This window comes from Phacochoerus africanus, chromosome 3 (genome assembly GCF_016906955.1).
Source record: "Phacochoerus africanus isolate WHEZ1 chromosome 3, ROS_Pafr_v1, whole genome shotgun sequence".
NCBI lineage: Eukaryota > Metazoa > Chordata > Mammalia > Artiodactyla > Suidae > Phacochoerus > Phacochoerus africanus.
In genome coordinates, this window is record NC_062546.1 from 143,393,422 (window position 1) to 143,416,280 (window position 22,859).

General features: G+C 37.0%; 1 protein-coding gene across 2 annotated transcripts in view; it reads right to left on the bottom strand.

The window, feature by feature from the left end:
• The window catches only part of SLC25A12 (solute carrier family 25 member 12), a 99,718-nt gene that overhangs the window by 16,099 nt on the left and 60,760 nt on the right, over positions 1 to 22,859 (bottom strand). For both annotated transcript variants that reach the window (XM_047772879.1, XM_047772880.1), the window contains 4 exons: positions 13,257 to 13,338; positions 11,570 to 11,728; positions 8,267 to 8,319; positions 7,950 to 8,030 (listed from right to left, as the gene is read on the bottom strand). In XM_047772879.1, the coding sequence (XP_047628835.1) occupies positions 7,950 to 8,030; positions 8,267 to 8,319; positions 11,570 to 11,728; positions 13,257 to 13,338 (375 nt within the window). The remainder of the gene's footprint in view (positions 1 to 7,949; positions 8,031 to 8,266; positions 8,320 to 11,569; positions 11,729 to 13,256; positions 13,339 to 22,859) is intronic.

The following is a 22,859-nucleotide window of genomic DNA, read 5'->3' on the forward strand; positions in this document are numbered from 1 at the left end:
ATCATTTCATACTGACTAGAACGACTAAAATAAAAAGACTAAAAATATCAAACGTTGGTGAGAATGTTGAGTAACTGGAATATTTGCATACTGCTGATGAGACTATAAAATGGTCCATCATGCACTTCAAAAAACCAACTGGCAGTTTCTTTTAAATTGAACATACAGATAGTCAACAGAGACCGACCGTATAGCATAGGGAACTCTACTCAGTATTCGATGATATCCTATATGAGATAATAATCCGAAAAAGAATAGACATGTGTATAACTGAATCATCTTGTTGTATGGCAGAAATTACCACAACATTGTAAATCAACTATACTTCAATAAAACTAAAAAAAAAAAAATTAAACCCGTAGTGGTGCAGCAGAAATGAATCCAACTAGGAACCATGAGGACATCTAGAGTTGATTATTCATGGAATAATGCTTGTAAAAATTAAAAACAGAAACACACACACAAAAAAAGCAACTACTGATACCCTTACAATAATAAGGATAACTCTTGAAAACATTTTGTTGAGCAAATGAGGCCAGCCATAAAAGAATGCATTTTGTAGAAGTCTGTTAATATGAAATCCAAGAAGAAATGAAACTGTTGACAGAAATTAGAACAGTGGCTGCCTGGGGGAAAGGAGGAATGACTGACTGGAAAAAGGCATGAATTAATTTTCTAGGGTAAAATATTCTGTATCTTGAGTAGTGCGTACAATTGTTAAAACTCACTAAGTTGGGAGTTTCCGTCGTGGCACAGTAATGAACCCAACTAGTGTCCATGAGGACATGGGTTTGATCCCTAGCCTTGTTCAATGGGTTAAGAAGTGGCTTGGAACTGGCATTGCTGTGGCTGTGGTGCAGGCCAGCAGCTACAACTCTGATTCGACTCCTAGCCTGGAAAGGCCCATATGCCACAGGTACAGCCCTAAAAAGACAAAAAATAAATAAATTTAATGACTTGTATTTTTTTTTAAAAAAAACCTCATTAAGCTGACATTTTAGATATTTTAATACATTAATTATGTCTAAATAATATATATGTGTGTATATATAATTAGATATATGCTAAAGTTTTATTATATATATCCATGTAATATTCTTCAAAAAAGGAAGAAAAGACACTACAAAGTTGAATGAGCTTATCTAGATTTGATTCCTCAAGAGAGCACTATAAAGTAAAAGAAGTTGGTCTTAAAAAACAAAATACTGGAGTTCCTGTTGTGGCTCAGTGGTTAACAAATCCAACTAGGAACCATGAGGCTGCAGGTTCGATCCCTGGCCTTGCTCAGTGGGTTAAGGATCTGGTGTTGCCATGAGCTGTAGTGAAGGTCGAAGGTGCGGCTTGGATCCTGTGTTGCTGTGGCTCTGGTGTAGGCCGGCGGCTACAGCTCTGATTAGACCCTGGGAACCTCCATATGCCGCGGGAAAGGCCCTAGAAAAGGCAAAAATACAGAAAAAAAAAAGGAAAGAAAAATACTTGGGTACACATGAAAACAGCAGCCTATATTAGCTGTGTGATTTGGGATGAGAGTTTGCCTTTCTGAGCTTCTGCTTCTCATCTACCTATTTTATAAGTGGTGACAATAGTGCATATAAAAGGACTTTGAAAAATTCTAAGTTGACATCAAAGTCTTACTCTTGCCCACAACAGATATCTTAATTAAACACTCAATTATATTTATGTCTGATATGGATGTATATTATATGTGTATACACATATATATATATATATGTTCATACGTATATAAAGAGAGACTTTCTAATAGAAAAATAAAAACATATGGCCTGATAAGAATGGCTTACCTGTAAGAACAATGAGAAAAATTTATGAAACCTATTGTTACATATACATTACTCAATGTACTAGTAACAGATATTTCTGAGTAACTGTGTCCACATACATATATTCTTAGCCTATCCCCACCAAAAAAAGGGTTGAGAAATTATTAAATCTAAAGTTCAAGTATAGACACAATGACAACAACAACAAAAAACTTATGCTATCACATCTAAATCATAAATTTTGAGCTGGTAACTCTTTTTGAGAAGATTCTAATATAGATGGGAGTTCCCACGTGACTCAGTGTGTTAAGGATCTGGCATTGTCACTGCTATGACTCTAGTCATGGGCTGTGGTGTGGGTTCAATTCTTGGCCCAAAAACTTCCACATGATGCAAGTGTGGCCAAAAAAAAAAATTAAAATCTGAAAATTCATACTGTTTATCATTCTATTCCCAAAGCGTATACCTATTTCTCAAGTAAGAAGCTCCACTGTGATTTTCTGTTGCCCTTAGAAAGTGAGAACTTCCTTCCAATCAGGAAGTTTTAGTCAACAAAACTTCTATCTGGTTTAACAAAATCAATGTGTGTGTGTACATGCACACAAGCATGTCTATAAAAGCATTAGGAGGAAATACACTGAAATGTTGACAATGAAAAATAAAACTTTCATTTGATAGTATCTCTGCTCAAGCCAAAAGACTGGAAAAAATTAAGGTTAAAAATTTGTGTGGGAGTAGTTCCTGTCGTGGTGCAATGGAAATGAATCTGACTAGCATCCATGAGGACGTGGATTCGATCCCTGGCTTCCCTCAGTGGGTTAGGGATCTGGCGCTGCCATGAGCTGTGGTTGCAGACATGGCTTGGATTCTGAGTTGCTGTGCCTATGGTATAGGCCAGCGGCTACAGCTCTGTCTGATTCAACCTTCAGCCTGGGAACCTCCATATGCCGTGGGTTTAGTCCTAACAAGCAAAAAACAAACAAAAAAAAATCATGTGGGAGTTCCCACTGTGATGCAATGGGATTGGGGACATCTCTGCAGTGCCTGGACGTAGGTTTGATTCCCAGCCCAGCACAATGGGTTAAAGAATCTGGTGTTTCCACAGTTCAGGATTTGGTCACAACTATGGCTCAGGTCTGATCCCTGACCTGGGAACTCCATTTGCCATGGGGTGGTGAATTAAAAAAAAAAAAAAAAAGTGTGAAACAGAGTTCCCCTGGTGGCCTAGCAATTAAGCATTTGGCATTTTTACTGTTGGCTCAGGTTCGCTCCCTGGCCCGTACACTGTAGGCACAGCCAAAATAAAATTTGTGTGAAAGATCAAAGACCTAAATATAAGAGCTAAAGATTATAAAACTCTTAGAAGAAAACAAAGAAAAAAGGTATAAATCTTCATGATCTTGGATTAGGCAGTGATTTCTTAGATATGACAAGAAAAGCACAAGCAAAAAAAAAAAGAAGAAGAAGAAAAAAAGAAAGAAAGGAAATATAGAGAAATTGGACCTCATTAAAATCGAAGTCCAATTCTTCAAAGGTCACAGTCAAAATAGTGAAAAACCTTTGCAAATCACATATCTGATAAAGTACACAAAATAAAGAACTCCTATAATTCAATAATAAGATAACCCAACTAAAATGGGCAAAGATTCTCAATATATTGTTTTCCAAAGATATATAAGTGTCAAAACATTCGTGAAAAGATGTTCAATACTGTCATTCATTAGATCACAGTAAGATACCATTTAATACGCATGAGGATGGCTATAATGAAAAGGTAGATAATAGTAAGTGTTGGTGAGGAGGTAGAGGAATCAGAATCTTCATACATTGCTGGTAGAATTGTAAAATGGTGCAGCCACTTTGGAAAACAGTCTAGCAGTTCTTCAAAATACTCATCAGAGTTACTATATGACCTACCAATTCCACCCCTAAGTATGTACAAAAGAGAAGTGAAAACATATGTCCACAAAACTTTTTTTTGGCCACAACCACAGCATGTGGAAATTCCTGGGCCAGGGACTGAACACACGTCACAGCAGTGACCCAAGCTGCTGTAGTGACAAAGCTGGATCTTAAACCCACTGCACCACTAGGGAACTCCCATAAAACCTTTTACATGAATGTTCATAGCAGCATTATTCAAAATAGCCAAAAGGTGGAAACAACCCACATGTTCAACAACTGATGAATGGATAAACAAAATATGGTCTTAGCTATATAATGAAATATTATTCAGCAATAAAAAGGCCTCAAGTGTTGATACGTACAACATGAATGAACCTTGAAAACATGCTGAGTGAAAGAAGTCAGACACAAAAGGCCACATATTGTTTGATTCCATTTATATGAAATATCCAGAAATGGGAAATCTATAGACACAGAAAGTATACTAGAAGTTGCCTAAGGCATGGTGGGGAGAAGGTGGGAAAGCTGGAAGGCAATAGCTAAGGGGTACTAGGTTTTTGGTGGGGGTAGAGAACAAGAATGTTCTAAAATTCACTATGCTGACAGTTGGACAATTGTGTGAATATAAGAAAAACTGCTGAACTGTACACTCTAAGTGGGGGGAACTATATGATATGTGAATTCTTTTTTTTTTTGTCTTTTTGTCTTTTTTAGGGCTGCACCCACAGCATATGGGGGTTCCCAGCCCAGGGGTCAAATCGGAGCTACAGCTGCCGGCCTGCACCACAGCCACAGCAACGTGGGATCCAAGCTGTGTCTGTGACCTACACCACAGCTCACGGCAATGCTGGATCCTTAACCCACCGAGCGAGGCCAGGGATTGAACCCACAACCTCATGGTTACTGGTCAGGTTCATTAACCTCTGAGCCACGACGGGAACTTCTGATATGTGAATTCTACCTCAATAAAGCTGTTATTTTAAAACTTTTCCTGAAACACAGCAAACATTTAACAAATGAGAGAATGAGTGAAAGACTGAATGAAGGGAAACATATCAAATATGAAAGAATATAGATTTTGAGACAGAAGTAATTTGAATCTCAATTTTTCCATTTACTAAGTGCTTGATTTCACTGAGCTTTTAGTTTTTTCAACTTGAGCTGGGAATAATAATGAGATAATGCCTCTAAAATGTTCAGTCCAGTCCAAGATGCTCAAGAAATGGTAGCTATTATGATGAATTATAATCATAAGCACATATTTTCTTTGGTGACATGTAGAAATGAAGTAAATCATGATAAGGAATTCTACTTTCAAATTACCACAGTGGAATATGATTAGATTTAAGATTAAGTTTTATCTGGTGAGAATGATCAGGAGCCATTTTCCTATGAGATATGAACATATCCTAAGTTTGGTTCCCTGCACAGAAAGAAACTCTAAATCCTTCTCAGGCTTGACAGCTTGTTAAATGAGAAAGAATAAATGAAAGAATGAAAACATACCAAATATGAATTAATATAGATCTGTAGACAAAAGTGATTTGAACCTCAACTTTGCCATTCACTAAATGAGGTTTTATTTTCTTCAACTCTGATTGGGAATAATAATGAGACCATGACTATAAAATGGTCAGCCCAGTAAGAAAAGTCCTTAACTGCTTATTAGCATTGTAGCAGATTAAAGCAAGATTAAATGCAAAAAACCAGTGTCAATAATAGTAATAGTATAATATAATAATAATAATATGCCACAGGTGTGATTCTAAAAAGTAAAAATAATAATAGTAATATTTCAGTTGAGAGGTAGGTTCACAGATGCTCATTTTATTATAAATTTTAATGTATATAATATATACTCTTTCGCATGTATCTAATATTGCATACTTTTGAAAAGAGATCATAAAACACCACAAACCACAGAAAAACAATGTTGAAGGACTGGATGTTTTCATTTCTTAGTCATTTCATGATCTAGTCAGTGCACATCATTTTTCCTAAAGGACAGTGCAGCCATTTTCATAGCAGTAGAACCTCCCGCCCATATATAAGGAACTCGAGATGCTGGTCCTACCTGATCCTTTCATTAGGGAAAAAACCTATAAAGGTAATACTGACGGCTCCATTTGAGCCATTTCTTCTGAATTAACTTGCATTAGGTTAACACATGAGGTACACCTTTAAAATTGAGCGATGTTTGGAAGAATAGCCGCACTCTTTTCACCTGGTGGCACTGACTAAAACACTGGCTAAAATTCTGCCAAAAACACGCAGGGACACTGCACATTCTATCACCACTAGCACCCAGGATCCCCAGGGTTCTTGTGATCGACTCCCCGGCAGCCACTCCTCCCAGGGCTTCTCTGGTGGCTGCTTACCAGGTTTCATTCAGTAAAAAGAGTATTTCTACATTTCACAGTGCCTGACAGTGTATAAATAGACTCATCCTTCTTGTTTAAGGTTTTATTCTCTGTTGAAATATGCAGACTTTTGGGAGAAGTAGCAGGTTATGCTTTAACAATCATTTATACTGTAATATGATTGAATTCATCAGAATAAACTCAATAATTGCACATTTTCTTTCCTCCGTGAATGAAGAGATTTCTAGGGAAGAGGGAAGCAGAAAGCGTTTGTGGTGAAGAACTGTAGACAACCTAATCATTTCGCCTAGCGCCCAACCCAACTACTTTTCACGCTGTAGGTTTCTAGCTAGACAATCCATCAAAGCTTGCAGAAATGAGTCATGATTAAGGAAGAGATTTAGTGGGTCAGCACAACCCTCGAGGCACCCCATACTTCAAGAGAAATTCCCCAAGTTCAAATCTAGAAACAGGGTCCATACCTGAGAAGAACAAAGGAAGCAAATATCTGATTATAATTTAACCTTGTAGGTCACATGTCAGACAAGGGAACAAATCAGCTTCACAGGCAAAAACCTCTGGCTATATTACAAATGGAAACAAATAATCAGCTACATGGAACATAGAGAGCATGAGGTGGGAGATTTCTGACAAATGTATACATGTGTTGTGGCAAATCCTAGTTAGGAAATTTCTTAACTAAATTAAAACTAAAACCAGTCAGAAAAAGAGTATTTCAGATTTGCAGTGGTTCTTTCATTTAGAGGAGAAAGAATTGCACCATCTAATTGGGGCAAAGGAAGCAGAGAAACTATAGGAAGACCCAAGCAAAGGTCTTAGTCTATGTCCATTATTTGTCCTTCATGAGAAAAGAGAGTTAGTCAAAGAAGTGAGTTTTCTTCCTGAGAATGCACTTGGATATGCATGTAGGTCTAGAGGCAAATCCACATGCATACGTATGTATGTGTACACACACACACACACACACACACACACACACACACACACACACACACACACACACACAGAGTGCGCCCAGCTACCTCCTGCATAAGAACTTTGGTTGCAAAGAAGGGAGGACTCAGGTATGTGCCAGGCTGACAAATATGAAAGAAAGTCCAGAGCAGCCTCTCTCTCTGACCCGCAGGGAATCTTCTGTGAATTAAAAGCTGCAAAGTTCCCTGACCTCATCACCTCAGGTTCCACAAGTAACTGAGGAAGGTTAAGCCAAGGCTGTCAGCCAATTCAACTGGAAGTCATTAAAGGTTTCAGGGACAAAATGAACTAAATAAATCCTAAACAAATCATGAATTGCCAAATGTGAAATCAACACCACAAACAAAATTAGTTGAGCTGCAAGTTTAGATTTGAGAATTGGTCTAAATCTAATGTCATGCTCACATTTAAAGATAGAATCTCTGTGTTTCAGAACTGTCAACAGCTTCAACTTGGTTATGATTGTTTGCTATATTCTCTGGTCTCTAAAGAAGGAAAATTATAATCATACCACAATGGCTTACTTACTGCTACACCTAAAATATAAGGGCCCAATTAAATCAGCCATTTCACACTTATTTTAAATTTCCAGTCAATAAAACTATATGGTAACTCTAGCCACTACTCTGTTTTCTGTGGTATTTAAGAAGAAACAGAATTGCAACTTCAAAATGTAATGCTTCAGGAGTTTCTGAGAGACTGAGCTGACAAAAATACTGCCTCTTTTCTGCACTCAAAACCAATCGGATTATTTAATGAAATGAAAAAATCATTCCATATGATCACTGAGAAAATCTACTTAGAATCTCGTGAGCTCAAGGGGGATGTCACTCAGGTATTATATGTGACGCACGAAAAGGCTAAAGGAACATATTTGCCATGAGAAATTACCAGTATTAATACTTACACAACCTCCAGCAAGGACTTCTGCTAAAAGTGGAATGGAGCCATCTCTTCTGGTAAATTTGTCCCGGACAAAATCATTAACCTAATTAGAAAGACAGTATCAATTAACCAGAATCCCCAACCATTTCCTTTTGTGGCACATTACTGGGTTTCCAAATCAGCAAATATTTGTCTCATAATATTAAAAATCATCAAATGTCTACAGATAAAGTTTTACAAATGCCTTGATAGTGTGCCAGTCTTAGCAGCATCAGTTTCAATTTCTGGCCTAATGATAATCTAAACAAATGGCATAAATTCAACGAGAAAGAAACTTACAGTCAGTTTAATGGCCTTTTCTGGAGCAACCCCTATGAGTTGTGGTATCAGACCTAGGTAAACAGAGAGAAACTGTTAGCAGTAGAGATGTACTAGACATGAACACACAAGCCCAACAAAGTAGACTTCCACATATTATTTACCCATCAAACATTTGAGGGTTTTCATAAAAATGGGAAAAAGTGGATTATCCTAAAAACTATGTATAGGTATGTAATAATTATTTATGTCAAATATAATGTTATACTTTCTTGAGGCTATAAATCCTTTCTTAAGCATGCTTCCTTTAAAGCCCAGTTATCTAAACCTCCCCCAAAATATGAGGAAGAAAGGGAACCCATGGATCTTCTCCAGTCCCAGAACACCTCCAGTAAGAACGAAACCAAATCCCTCCCTTTACCACCAACAACATACGAACACACACAGACACCTTAGAAAAGCCAATGCTATATTCTTAGAAATGCCTTGCAAATGTCCTGTTAAGTAGACCCAGATTTTGCCATAAATGATACTACCTATGTAATAGCATACAGTGTCATGGTTATTACAGTTGGTTATTATACCAACTCCCATAATTTTCTTTTTGGAGAAACGCAGAATTCAGTACTCATTTATTCAAAAGAAAGCCAAAACTGCAAAGAAAAATGCAGTTCTAACTTCCATTTAATGGATATCAAGCAAAAACAGCCCATTGTATTCATGTTTACTAATATATGCCAAACTTAAGACATTTCAAAAGAATTCTCTAAAAACAAAGGAAATCATTATTCTTAGAAAGTTAAATTTCCTAGGCTGGCTGCAGAAGAAAAAACATATCAACAATTCAACATCTGTAGCTATTCATAGGGCTCAACTTTCTAAAGCACACAGATTATCCAAATGGTTAGCATACATTTTTTGCATACACTTTTTAAAGATGTTAACAATAAACATTTTATATCCTCTAAATCACCAGCCAAGGGAGAGTTATGTAAGTGTTTGCATGCTCACCACTGATCTTAAGCCTACTTTAAGGATATTGCTGAGTGATTTTCTATGACTTGAGAGCCAGCAAGTAATCATACATACGGGCTACTGTCAGTCAAACTGAATTATCAATGACAAACACCAATCTGCACACACCTTTAATGGGTAGCAGACTGATTTAAAAGAATAAATCAGCAGATGGCAGTCTTAACTTTCTAACTCTCATGATCATCAGGCACTATAACTTAACCTGACTCCCACACAATGGGGTCAGCATGTGTATTTGTTTTACAACTTGCTTCAATAAGGCTCATGGAATTTAAACAAAATACTGATTTATGTCATTTTATCATTATTGCCTACAAAGAAATTTAGGCTAATCTGGCAACAATTTTGTAATCATCTCACAAAATGAACCAGTTCTAAGCAATACATGACAATCTCAACAATCATAGATAGTGTTTATATACAGGACACCTACAATTTTCCCCCTAATATAAGAGTCTCTCATTTAAAGGACTGATTTTATCAGATCACATCCTAAATAAAGCTAATAATCCCTTCATTCCTACCCTGCAACTTGCTATATTGGACCCATTTAATTAACATGGCATCTCTCCCAAATGAAATCTTCTATAAGCATCTATCCACTGAGAAGGTTAAACTGGACAGAATATATATCTAGGATCCTTCCAATAGAGGACATTATCTTCAAAGAGAGGTCCCTTCAGTGTTCCCTTGTGGTGCAGAGGGTAAAGGATCTGGTGTTGTCATTGCAGTGGCTTAGGTCACTGCTATGGCACAGGTTCAATCCTTGGCCTGGGAACATCCACAGTCCATGGACAAAAAATAAAAATTAAAAAAAAAAATCTAATAAATAAATAAAAGGAAGTCTCTTCTACCAAGGAGGAAGGAAGATTGTTGTTCAACAAAGAAGGATTGAAATGTCAAAGAAGAAAATAACCTTAGAGCCACTTAACCCTCAGAGTCCCTATTAAATAAAATCTAGATATGCAATGTTTAAACTTGTTTAAAACAAGCATTCACATAAAGAGATCTGCATTCCAAACAATGCATACCTCTTCCCGTGAAGTAATGCTAGAAAGCTAGAATTTAGACAGGCAAAGAGTCCTGAATATTTGAATAAAATTCATTAACATTCTTTCTCAGGAGCAGGGTAGTTGAACCTGGTTTGATTCCAGAGCCACTCTCTTCTCTTGTTCTATATATAATGGCAAAAATGCATATCCTCATGACCCTCTCCTTCAAGTATAAGGACATATAAACTATATTCTCTCTTGAATATCTGCACATAATGCTAATCAGAGGTATTTTTCCTCCTGTCCATAAGCATAAAGCTTTGTGCAGGCCCAGTCTTTCTTTCCAAGGAAGAGGTTCTAAGCCAAACAGTTCAACAGGGCTCAGAATGAGCTCAGGATTAATGAGACTGTGTGTGCAAACAAACAAGTACAGTAAATTACATAAATGCCCTGGACTTGAGCATGTAGAGCATTTTTCAAAGAATTCCAAGTGGCGCCCAAAGGGATTAAAAAATTAATCTCCCTCCCAAAGGAAACCCTAAATTCTAATGTGAAAAATGTACATGAAAGTCTCCCTCTCCAAAGAGAACAAGTTCCTACAAAGCCAACGGGGTGGGGAGAATTCTGCATGGGGCTGCTGCCTCTGGTGCCGACAGCACTGGGCTCAGCTTAGAGTTGGTGGTAACATTCCCTGAAAAAGAAAATCTCTCTGCTTTCGCTCAGTGCCTCTGAGCTAAAGGGAGAAAAGCAGCAAGAATGAGACTTGGAGCAGAAAGGTTTTCTTTTTTTTTTAACTTCAGATGTCTCACTGGAAGGGATTATGAATGGTTGGTCTCCTTGGAAGAGACAAAAACATTCGGTTATTTCTTTCAGTTGAAACAAGTGGATAAAAGGTAAACTCAACTTCAAGCAGCAGCCTGGTTTCTATTTCACAGAGAAAAGGTCTTTCTCCTCTCTAATTTTTTTGAGAAAAGAAGCCCTCTCTTTCTTAGTTGCCATCCTCGTACCACACCTGCAGACATGTGCCTTAGTTTGTAAGAGTACAGTGACCACAGACCCATGTTGGGACAAACTTAGGTGTGGATTGCAGGAAGAAGAAATAAAGACCTTGTCTGCAGACTAATATTGCTAGTTACCAGCAAAATGTAAACAGGGAAACAAGCAAGGAGAAAAAAAGAGAGAAACAGCCCTTGTCTGACTGGACAGACTACACGTTGATTTTCTTAACAAGTGAATTCAAATCTGCTGCTGGTGAGATAAAATCACTAACTTTAGCTGCTGAGATTTGCTTACTCACCCCGGTAGAGTCCAAAGAAGCCCTCATAACGCAGGACTTTCTTAAAACAGTCAAAACTGTTTTTGTACATCAGCTCTCCCACAACAGAGCCGGAGCCACGCTGGTTTTGCATGCGGGTCTTCACCAGATCTATAGGATACACTGCAGTGGCTCCCACAGCTACAAACAAAACAATTTTTAGGCTTAAAAGACAGCACAATTTGGAGTTCCTGTTGTGGCGCAGCGGAAATGAATCCGACTAGGAACCATGAGGTTGCGGGCTCGATCCCTGGCTTCACTCAGTGGGTTAAGGATCCGGCATTGCCCTGAGCTGTGATGTAAGTCTCAGACGTGGCTCGGATCTGGCACTGTTGTGGCTGTGGTGTAGGCCGGTGGCTACAGCTCCAATTCAACCCCTAGCCTGCGAACCTCCATATGCTGCAGGAGTGGCCCTAGAAAAAGCAAAAAAAAAAAAAAAAAAAAGGAGAGAGCACAATTAAATAGAGACTCTATAAGGACAACAAATTTCATCTCAAAGGACTAGAAAATAGAACACAGTATCTATTCTCACAAGAGACTTTATATAATTTTTCTTTCTCCCACACACAGCTAAGGGATCACAGGCTAGCAACCACTAGGAACCATAAATACAGCTGCTTCAGAGCACTGTAGTGGATTTTCAAGTCATCCCAGCATTAGATAATCAATGCTCAATTTTCTGTAACAACATTAAATTATTATATATATTTCTTTGTATTGTCCATTAAATGCCTATACATTATACCAGTTACCTCTTAAAATAATTACACATGTACACATAGGTGTGTATAATTTTAAAATCTAGTTTACTACAGCATTTTGGTAAATTATGCTTAGTTACAACTGTAATATTGGAACCAAACTGCAACATGACCTCCCCCTTAAAGAATTCGGTTTTTTATTTTTTGGTTTTTTAAAAGGCCAGGTTTTAGAATTTCACAGGGACTGAAAAATTTAAAACATGAATTAGAGTATTGTATTTTTCAACTGTTGAAAATAAAAACATGCTTTGCAACTTCTAAAACTGAGACTGAAAAGAAAAGAATAATAGTTTCATCAGTTCGGGCTTGTTTTGGAAAATCATAAGTATTTTAATCACACCTGCAAGGTGCTTCTCAACAAAGCAACTTCAGATTTTACACATTTTCTATGGAGAGACTGAAGCAAAAAAAAAGCCTCTCAAATTTTGCCCAGGAGCAGGAAAGAGAGGGATTCATTTCAGCAAATAACCTACAAGATATTCTTCAACCAGTAAAAGAGAAGAAAAAACCCCAAAAAACAAAAGCAAAAACAAATCACTTTGAGAGGTTGTTTTATTTTGTAAAGTTCTGGGATTTGTACCCCAAATCTTGATTTCCTACCTGCCCTCACTCCTAACACCATAAACACAGCCTCATTCTCCATTTGTTCACACTGGCTTTAACCAGTATAATTAAAGTGAGTGCAACATGCATCCAAGACTTTCACAGAAGACAGACTGGAGCCAGAGAGGCCACGGCCGTGCTATGACAAGTCCTCTGATTGTAGGTAAAAATAAAGAACATTTCAGAAAGCCCTGCAGTCGTGACCCTTGGGAACAATGAACTGCACCTCTGCTGATCTGTCCCAGTCTAGTGAGATAATATTACCTGAACACAAGGTTGAAATAGCACGCAGACATGTCACTCACCTCCAGCAACTGAGCCCAGAGTGAATCTGTAAGCAGACTCAGCAATCTGGAGCCAGACAGGCCTGCCAAAACCGTGAGATTGCTGTAGGGAAGAAGAAAGCACGTAAAAAATTTTGGAAAAGCATACAGCAAATGAAAATAGCTATAATTTGGCTATTTTAAGATTCTGAAATAGATATTTCTACTACTAGCATTTAAAAAGCGTATCTAGCCAAACAGACACAGTAGCTTTCCCCCCATCACGCCAGGTTTATACATTTCAGGTATAAAAATCTTCTCTCCTTTCTTTACTTTAACCAATTTAAAACTTAAAAATCTTTCTAAAATGTACCAAAACTACCTTGGTTCCTAAATCAGAGAATATTGCTCATAATCTACCATCTCTAATGACCTAAGGTCAATATATTCAAACGTCCATCAGTTACTGCATCAAGATCTACCACAGCTGTTTATGCTATCTTCCCATGCCTGAGAGCTATTACTTTTTTTACCAATAGCCTCCTAATTTGATTTTGCTGCTTTTCATGTAGTAGGGCTGGACAAATCACATAACTAGAATTGTTTACGATGATAAGTAAAGGAAGGTCAAAGACTTCTCTTGGGGGCTAGAGGTTTTTTTTGTTTTTTGTTTTTTTACTGAGGAAATATTTTTTGCACAAAATCTACATTTATTGTATATCATGAAAATCCTGGCAAAAACAACCTTTCACTAATCTTAAAGAGAAAAATTTTAACAGATGCTATTTCAAGGGTTCAGAGCCTTTGCCCCCCTCATTTGTGGCTTTGAAGCTCAATCACTGAGGTTATCATTAGATAAGTACTGAAATTCTCACCTAGGCTACCGAACATTTGCTCTCCAAGACCTATGTATTCTTTAACTCTGCCTGTGCAAAGAAAACATCCGAGGGACCTTAAAAAATATATTCCGGAGGCCTAGGGCTTTTAAGTGTTTAAAAGGCTTCAAATCACTCTGCTATGTAGTTAGGTTGAGAACCACTGTCCCAGCCACATTTATTGTTCTAACATAAAATCTATGTTGAAAATGTGAAAATCCTATTGTGATTAAGAATGGTATATACCACAGCATAAAGGATCTGAAATAATTTGTCTATATTAGCATGTCAGTCTTGTTCTTTAATATTCCAGTATGAAAATAGCAATCACACGTATAAACAGTTGAAATGAAGGAATACAATATTGCTTTACACCAAGAAAACTTGAAAAATATTAACTTGAATGAGCTTTTTAAAACACAGGAAGTTTAGATACTTTCATTAGAATAATTTAATGGAGGACTCCATGTCTAAAATCTAAATGAAAGAAAAAAGTAAGCCAGTCTTCTCTGATTTGCTTTCACTTTTATGATCTCTTCAAAGTTCAATTTACCAAGATAAATATGGCAAAACCAAATATTTATAAGTAATTTGGGAATAGGCCTAAAGAAAGGTTTTATCTTTTTGTTTTGTAAATTGTGTACCACAGTAAGCAACAAATCTGTTTTAACAAAGCATCTGATACCTAAGTATTTAATGTCTGATTGTGATTTCGGTAGGCAGAGATCTTTAAAAGCTCTTTATGCTTGCCACAGTGTTGTGGTTCAATAAATTCTACAGTAAGAAGGAAAGTAAGTAACATTTGATGAAAAGTTCATTATGAAGCCCTTGGAAAACTTGGCAATTAGTCAAACACCATTACTTCAAAAAAAAAATCACTACATATTTTATAAATGTTAATGTCCCAATCAATATACCAACTTTATTATAATCCAATTAAGTGAAAGCATACACCTATTACATCCAAAACTGAATTTAATGAATGGAAGAAACTAGAGTTCACACCATGGCACAGCAGGTTAAGTATCCGGTATTGTCTCTGGGTGGCATGGGTTCTATCCCTGGCCTGGCACAGTGGGTGAAAGATCCTATACAGTGGTATAGGTCGTAGCTGTGGCTCAGATTTGACCCTTGGCTTGGGAACTTCCACATGCCGCAGATATGGCCAAATAAACAAATAAAAAGGCTTCCTAGCAAGTTAGCCCAAGCAACTACATAGCCATCCATTATGTTTGATTTATATGCTGTAACAAAAGTGAACAACTAGTAATTTAAGATTGATATTTTTATTTGAAATTTAATAAGGGAAAGAACAGAATATTTTAACAAAATCCTTACTGCCTCACAGACTTTGAAAAAGTTATGGTTTCCAAATGAGACAGGTTGGGGGGTGGGAGGACGCACTGAGGGTTTGGGATGGAAATACTATAAAATTTGGTTGTGATATGATTGTTGTACACCTATAAATGTAATAACATTCATTAGATAATAAAAATAAATAAATTTTGTAACCCACTTAAAAAAAATCCTGAGTATAAGCCTAATTTTGATTCATTCACAGAGCATCCAAAAACATGCCATCCAAAAGATAATTACTTCTTGTTTCATTTATTACCATAAAAATCATACTAATTTTAGACTGTCTAGGGATTTTCTGTCCCCCAAAAGGTGAAAGTACTTTACCAAGCATTCAGGACTGGTAACCTAATGCAGCCCACAAGGGTCCACTGTCCCTGTGAGACCATAAAGGGGGATGCTTACTCTCAGCAATTTCTACCCACAGTGAGACCATATTGTACTATGCTATTAGTCAGTCCGCTATACGTACAAAGATAAGATGACCACATTATGTACAGGACAGGTGACTTGCCAAAGGTCTCACTGTGAAAGGGGGATAAGCAGAGCAATGTCACTGCATTCACTATCATTCTTTAAGTCAATTGTCTCCAACAACTGTTTATGATTGAACACTCCTGCCAGACAAAGATTTTAAACATGACCCTCAATATATGATTTTGTATATAAATTATATGCACATTTCACTGTACTAGTCACATACACAAAAAGCTAAGTAATATATATTATAAAATTATATATAATATACATTCTAAACATATATGAAAATAGAAAGTATAAAATAATGAAATAAAATGATTTTTAAAAATTTTGTTTTGCATTTGTTAATGCAAAACCCTTTTTGATATCACTTTAAAGTACTGTATTAGTTTTTCAGATATTGATGAACACAATGAGTCTAACCAGTAAATTCTAACACTCTGTTTCAAAGAAAATTCAGTTGAAAACAAATACAATCTGTATCTTCAAGATAAAGATGATGTTTAACATCACATATTTTAAATATGTGATGGCACTTTGGCTTAGATTTAAAAATCTTTTAAAACCAATGTGGTTGTTATACTACCTATATAATAGCATATATATTTTTAACTTCTCAAAAGACACACATAAAACTTATTCTGAAATTAGCATTTCTCAGTCACAAAACTGGGTGAAAATAAATCTCATTCTCAAAGAAAATAAATTACTTTTAATCATGACACCTTCAAAAGAGTATACTGAGTGAAAACTCACTGAATAAAAAAGGCTATGATCCCAAATAAGAATCAAGTAGTTAGCAAAGGGGCAAGACAAGGGTATATTAAGAGACAACTAAACTATGTATAAAGTAAGTAAGCAACAAGAATATATTGCACAGTAAAGGGAAATATTGTCATTATTTTTAATAACTTTCAATGGAGTATAATCTATAAAAGTATTGAATCACTATGTTGTACATCTGAAACTAATGTTAACACTGTAAATCAACTATATACCTCAATTAAAAAAAGAATCAAGTAACCACAAATTCCCTTATTCACACAAAAAGTTTCTTCTCTGTTCAATCACATAAATTTTCCATATATGTTCTTCTTTTAAAGAATGTCTATAAGCCCTACAAAATCCTATGAAAACTGTAGGATTATACTGTGCTTTAATTCTTACCTAAAAACATCTCTAACTATAAATACCCAAATGCCTTTTGAAAGAAATGTCACCTCCACCCTTATTAAATAGCATTTATTTTTTTAAAAACATACAATATATGGTTTCCAAGAGGTTTTTTTTAGGCTTAGCTATCGCTATAACTTATGATTCACTTATATTCAGGTATGTAAATTAATGTAATTAATGCTATGGATTTCACTTCATGAATATTCATAAGTAGAATGATACTGTAGCTGCCATCCCTATTAATGACTATGTACTGAATTTTTTTAGCATTTAGGCAGAGAGAAAATCTCAGCACTAAGAAGACTGCCCACATGAGCAAATGGGCCAAAGGAAAAGGCACTCTTTTCCTTAAGGTTATGATTATGATCATGAAGGTGATATTTAACCAAGGCTGTTTTCCAAGGCAAAATAAGAGTCGATTTTTAATCTGCTCCCTAAGCACATGTGTATGTTAGGAAACGAGGAAATGGCCTGAGATCTTATTTGGAGAGGAGATCTCATTCTGTTCATGGTTAAATGTACCTCATATTATAAATGAGAATTAGATAAGGCAGTATCATGTCAGTAAACCAGTCAAGCACCCTGCCCAAACCAAGTTGCTTCATGTAGTATGCCAACCAATAAAGAGAACTGCCTCTTCCAAATGGCACACTATTGATAGACAGAAAAGAAAGGAAAAGCTGGAGATTTTTATAACGAGCACGAGGTGTGTGGGGGGAGACTAGACTACACCAACTGAAATGTATGACTGTAATGGAAAAATAAGCTTAGGAAAAATAGAAATTCTTCTGTCTACAAATCACATCTATGAATTTAATATGCCTCAATTTGAATGCAATACTCTTGACCTCACAAAACAAGATTAAAACCCAAAGCTGTGACAGTCTAGGAGATGGAGATAAAGAAAAACCATGTATACTTTCTTCTCAGTAAGAGGGGAGGTTAAACTGTATTAAAGACTGTAGTAAGTCTTTAATTCTAATACTTTAAATGAAATAAATGGCTAATAAATGCATAAATAAAACTAGTATAAAAACCCAGTTTTCTCCTTTTTGAGAACAGACTGCCATTTATTGTAAAACTATCATAGGTGATAGAGGTTAAAAAGTTTCCCAAGAGTCTCCGTTGTGGCTCAGCAGAAACAAACCCAACTAGTATCCAAGAGAACGCAGGTTTGATCCCTTGCCTTGCTCAGTGAGTTAAGGATCCAGTGTTGCCATGAGCTATGGTGTAGGTCGCAGATGTAGCTTGGATCCCGCATTACTATGGCTGTGGTATAGACCGGCAGCTGCAGCTCTGATTCAACCCCTAGCCTGGGAATTTCCATATGCTGCAGGTGATGCCTAAAAAAATAAAATAAAAAAAGTTTCCAAAAAAAGTGATCAGCAAGTGGATTGTAATGTTTTCTCTTTACTCATAAATCAAAAGTTCTAAAGAAGGTCCATTAGAATGCAAAATACACAAAAGGGACAAACTCTTATGTCTGAGAAATGCTATACATGAAATAGAAAAACTATTCTAATAATTTTCTGACAGAACCCAAGCCAGCTTATATTCCAAAAGTTCTTTATGTGAGTGGTCTATAGCTTGAATATAATTTCCCATAGAAATAAAACTTTCTTAAAAAGTATGCATATGTCCAAGCGAGTTCATCATAGATAATTTACCCCATATAGGTGAAAAAGTAATTATGGGATATACAGAAAAAAAAAAAAGGTGTCTGTCTACCCATTCTCATATTGGGCTAGAATTGGTCTTTAACCACCTCTAAGGTGCTTCATGCTCCAAAAACATCACATCCTCTTCTCTGTAACCAACCTCCTTCTATTTAACTCATTTTGCCCAAATGAAAATTTCTATTTTTCTCACTAGTCTTCTCTATTCTGCAACATATTTACCCATTCTACTATTGATACATATTGGGACATTTTCCAATTTTTTGCTACTGCAAATAATGCTGCTATGTAAACTTTAAACAGCATATGTACTTATTCCTGTTAAGGACTACACCGAGGAGAGGAACTGTCAAGTCACAAGGCATGTGTCTCTTCAACTGTAGCTGGTACTCTCAAATACTTTCCAAAGTCGTGAGGCCAGCAGTGTATGACAGTTCCCATACTTACTTACCACTGTCAGAGTATAATTTTGGCTAATCCAGATGGTATAAAATGGCATCTAACTGGGAGTTCCCATCATGGTTCAGCAGTAACGACCCCAACTAGTATCCATGAGGATGCAGATTTGATCTCTGGCCCTGCTCTGTGGGTTAAGGATCTGGCGTTGCCATGAGCTGTAGTGTAGGCCACAGACATGGCTCAGATCCCACATTGCTGTGGCTGTGACATAGGCCAGCAGCTGTAGCTCTGATTCAACCCCTAGCCTAGGAACATCCATATGCTGCAGTTGTGGCCCTAAAAAGACAAAAAAAAAAAAAGGTGTCTAATTGTAGCTTTAAAGTGTGTTTTTTCTGTTTACTACTGATATTGAACTTTCTTTCCTCCCTTCCTCCCTTCTTCTCTTCTTCCTTCCTTCCTTCCCTAGCTTCCCTTCTTCCTCCATTTGGATATCCTGTCTTTTCCTCTTGTATAGCCTGTCTTTTCACCTTTTCGGTGATATATTTTAATGAACAAAGGTTCTTAAATTTAATGAAGTCCAACATATTAATCTTTTTCTTTATGACAAAGGTATTTTGTATTTTGTAACCTGTTTGTGAAATCTTTGCTTATATCTCAATTATGAATATAACCTCATATGTTATCTTCTCTAAACTTTTATCTTTCAAGTTTACAACATCCCAATTGGAACAGACTTGTGTGTATAGCATGAAGTGGGGATTTTTTTTTTTTCTATATGACTATCCATCAATTAAATTAAGAAAGAGGAGTTCCCGTCGTGGCGCAGTGGTTAACGAATCCGACTAGGAGCTATGAGGTTTCGGGTTCGGTCCCTGCCCTTGCTCAGTGGATTAACGATCCGGCGTTGCCGTGAGCTGTGGTGTAGGTTGCAGACGTGGCTCGGATCCCGCATTGCTGTGGCTCTGGCGTAGGCCAGTGGCTACAGCTCCGATTCAACCCCTGGCCTGGGAACCTCCATATGCCGCGGGAGCGGCCCAAGAAATAGCAACAACAACAACAACAACAACAACAACAAGACAAAAGACAAAAAAAAGAAAGAAAGAAAGAAAGGAAGGAAGGAAGGAAGGAAGGAAGGAAGGAAGGAAGGAAGGAAGGAAGGAAGGAAGGAAGGAAGAAAGAAAGGAAGAAAGGAAGAAAGGAAGAAAGGAAGAAAGAAAGAAAGAATACAACAGAATTTCAGCCAGGACAAAAATTTTTTGAAGTAAAACATTTCAGACAATAAAGAAGAAAATACAAAAGATATAAATCTTCCTTTCTTCCAATCCCCTTCTATCTAAGGAAAGTAGTTGAGGGTGAATGAAGGAGTTGTGTCCTATCTATTTTTGAGCCCAACTTGGAGTTTGCTCAGACAGGCTTAAGAGTAACAACCACAACAATAATAGCAGTTAACATGTTTTGCATGATTAGTAGGTGTAAGTGCATCATCATCTGGTGTAATTCTTACAACCCTATGAGATGGATACTACTGTCTCTACTTAATAAATGAGGAAACAGAGAGGAAAGACGTTCCATATTCAGTACCCAAGTTGTTAACCTCTGCCTCTCTTGTAACTTTTATTTCTGAACTTACAGATTCTGCATCATGCCCATTTGTTTTCATAACAATTTTCAAAGGCAGAGATACAACAAAACATGTTGTCCACTCTGTTTTTCTTTTCTTTTTTTTTTTTTTTTTTTTTGTCTTTTTAGGGCCCCCACCCATGGCATATGGAGGTTCCCAGGCCAGGGGTCGAATTGAAGTGGTAGCTGCTGGCCTACACCAGAGCCACAGCAACATGGGATCTGAGCCTCGTCTGCTACCTACACCACAGCTCACGGCAATGCCAGATCCTTAACCCACTGAGTGAGGCCAGGGATCTAACCTGAGTCCTCATGGATGCTTGTCAGATTTGTTTCCACTGAGCCACGACGGGAACTCCTATCAACCCTATTTTTAAATCTAAGTTTCAGGTAAATTCCTATAGGGGAATACTCTACATACAAAATGTAAATGATTATGTATTCCTAGTTTGGTAGTATAGGAAAAATTATAAGATATTAAAAATGTCTTCTGGAAGTAACATGGAAACAGTTATGGCTAGCAATATTATAATTCTGTGGCCTTGTGAACTTTTAAAAATGAGTCACTAAAACAGTGGTCTACATGGCTGCCTTAGAATGCCTCATAAATCTAAAAAAACACGTTAACTGTAAAAATTAAAGTTTTTTTCTAGGCTGAAAACTGCAGAAAATTTATTACTTTGCTATAAGAATATATATATTATATATATATATATATATATATATATATTTTTTTTTTAGGGCCACACCTGCAGCATATGGAGGTTCCCAGGCTAGGGGTCTAATAGGAGCTACAGCTGCCAGACTACGCCACAGTCATAGCAACACCAGATCTGAGCCACATCTGCGACCTACACCACAGCTCATGGCAACGCTGGATCCTTAACCCACCGAGCAAGGCCAGGGATCGAACCGGAAACCTACAGTTCCTAGTCGGACTTGTTTCCACTGTGCCATGATAGGAACTCGGAACTTAGGTATATTTTTTAATTACTCTACTTGGGTCCTAGCCTAGACTGTATTCCTTATAAAGCTTTTAATGTTACAAGGAAAAAGGAAGCTACATTGAGAATTCTGAAAATGAAAAAAAAATCTATTGATTCCATCATTTTTACAGAATGCAGGAACTTGAATGATACTTAGAAATATTTGAAAATACTAATTTTACAAAAGAAGAAACTGAGGTCCATGGAAACTTGTACCAGATCCCAAAGACAGAAAAGTTAGGTTTTCCAATGTATGTAACCAGGCATATTAATTTGAAACTCTCTTAAATAATCTTCATTAATTAGTTTCTAGGAAATTCTAAAAATTATTTATGACTTGCATGAGTCTTACTTTCTCAGATTTTGTTTTACAATAATTTACAGGAAAAAAATAGATTTTAAAACCCTCATTTTTATTTCTCTATTCCTAACCTTCAGCTACCCAATGTAGCTGACATAAATGAAAGGAGAAAAAAAACAATTTAAGTTCTGAGGTTCCTCCTTTGGAACCAATATAAGAACACCCAGGATCTCCACCTGGTCTCTGGAGATTGCAGATCCCATCCTACAGGTTAGAGAAAAGGCAGACCACTTGACCACCACCCTAGATGCCAATAAGAAACCCAGGGAAAGAGGATAGTAGTGGTTTTTATCACTGCTCCTTTCTAAGTACCTGACAAGAACTTTGAGGCCATTCATGCTAAGCATCAGTGCTGCCACTGAAGGCAAGCAGATCATCTTCTAATCTCTTCTCAAGAAAATTTACATGGATTCCCGTCATGGTGCAGCAGAAATGAATCCAACCAGGAACCATAAGGTTGCGGGTTCAATCCCTGGCCTTGCTCAGTGGGTTAAGGATCTGGTGTTGCCATGGGCTGTGGGGTAAGTCACAGAAGTGGCTCAGATTCCACTTGGCTGTGGCTGTGGCTGTGGCATGGGCCAGCGGCTACAACTCCGATTAGACCCTAGCCTGGGAAACTGCATATGCTGTGGTTGTGGCCCTAAAAAGACAAACAAACAAACAAAAAAACTTACAATAGCAGCAGAATTAAATTACCTTCCCCAGGACTCAGAAAT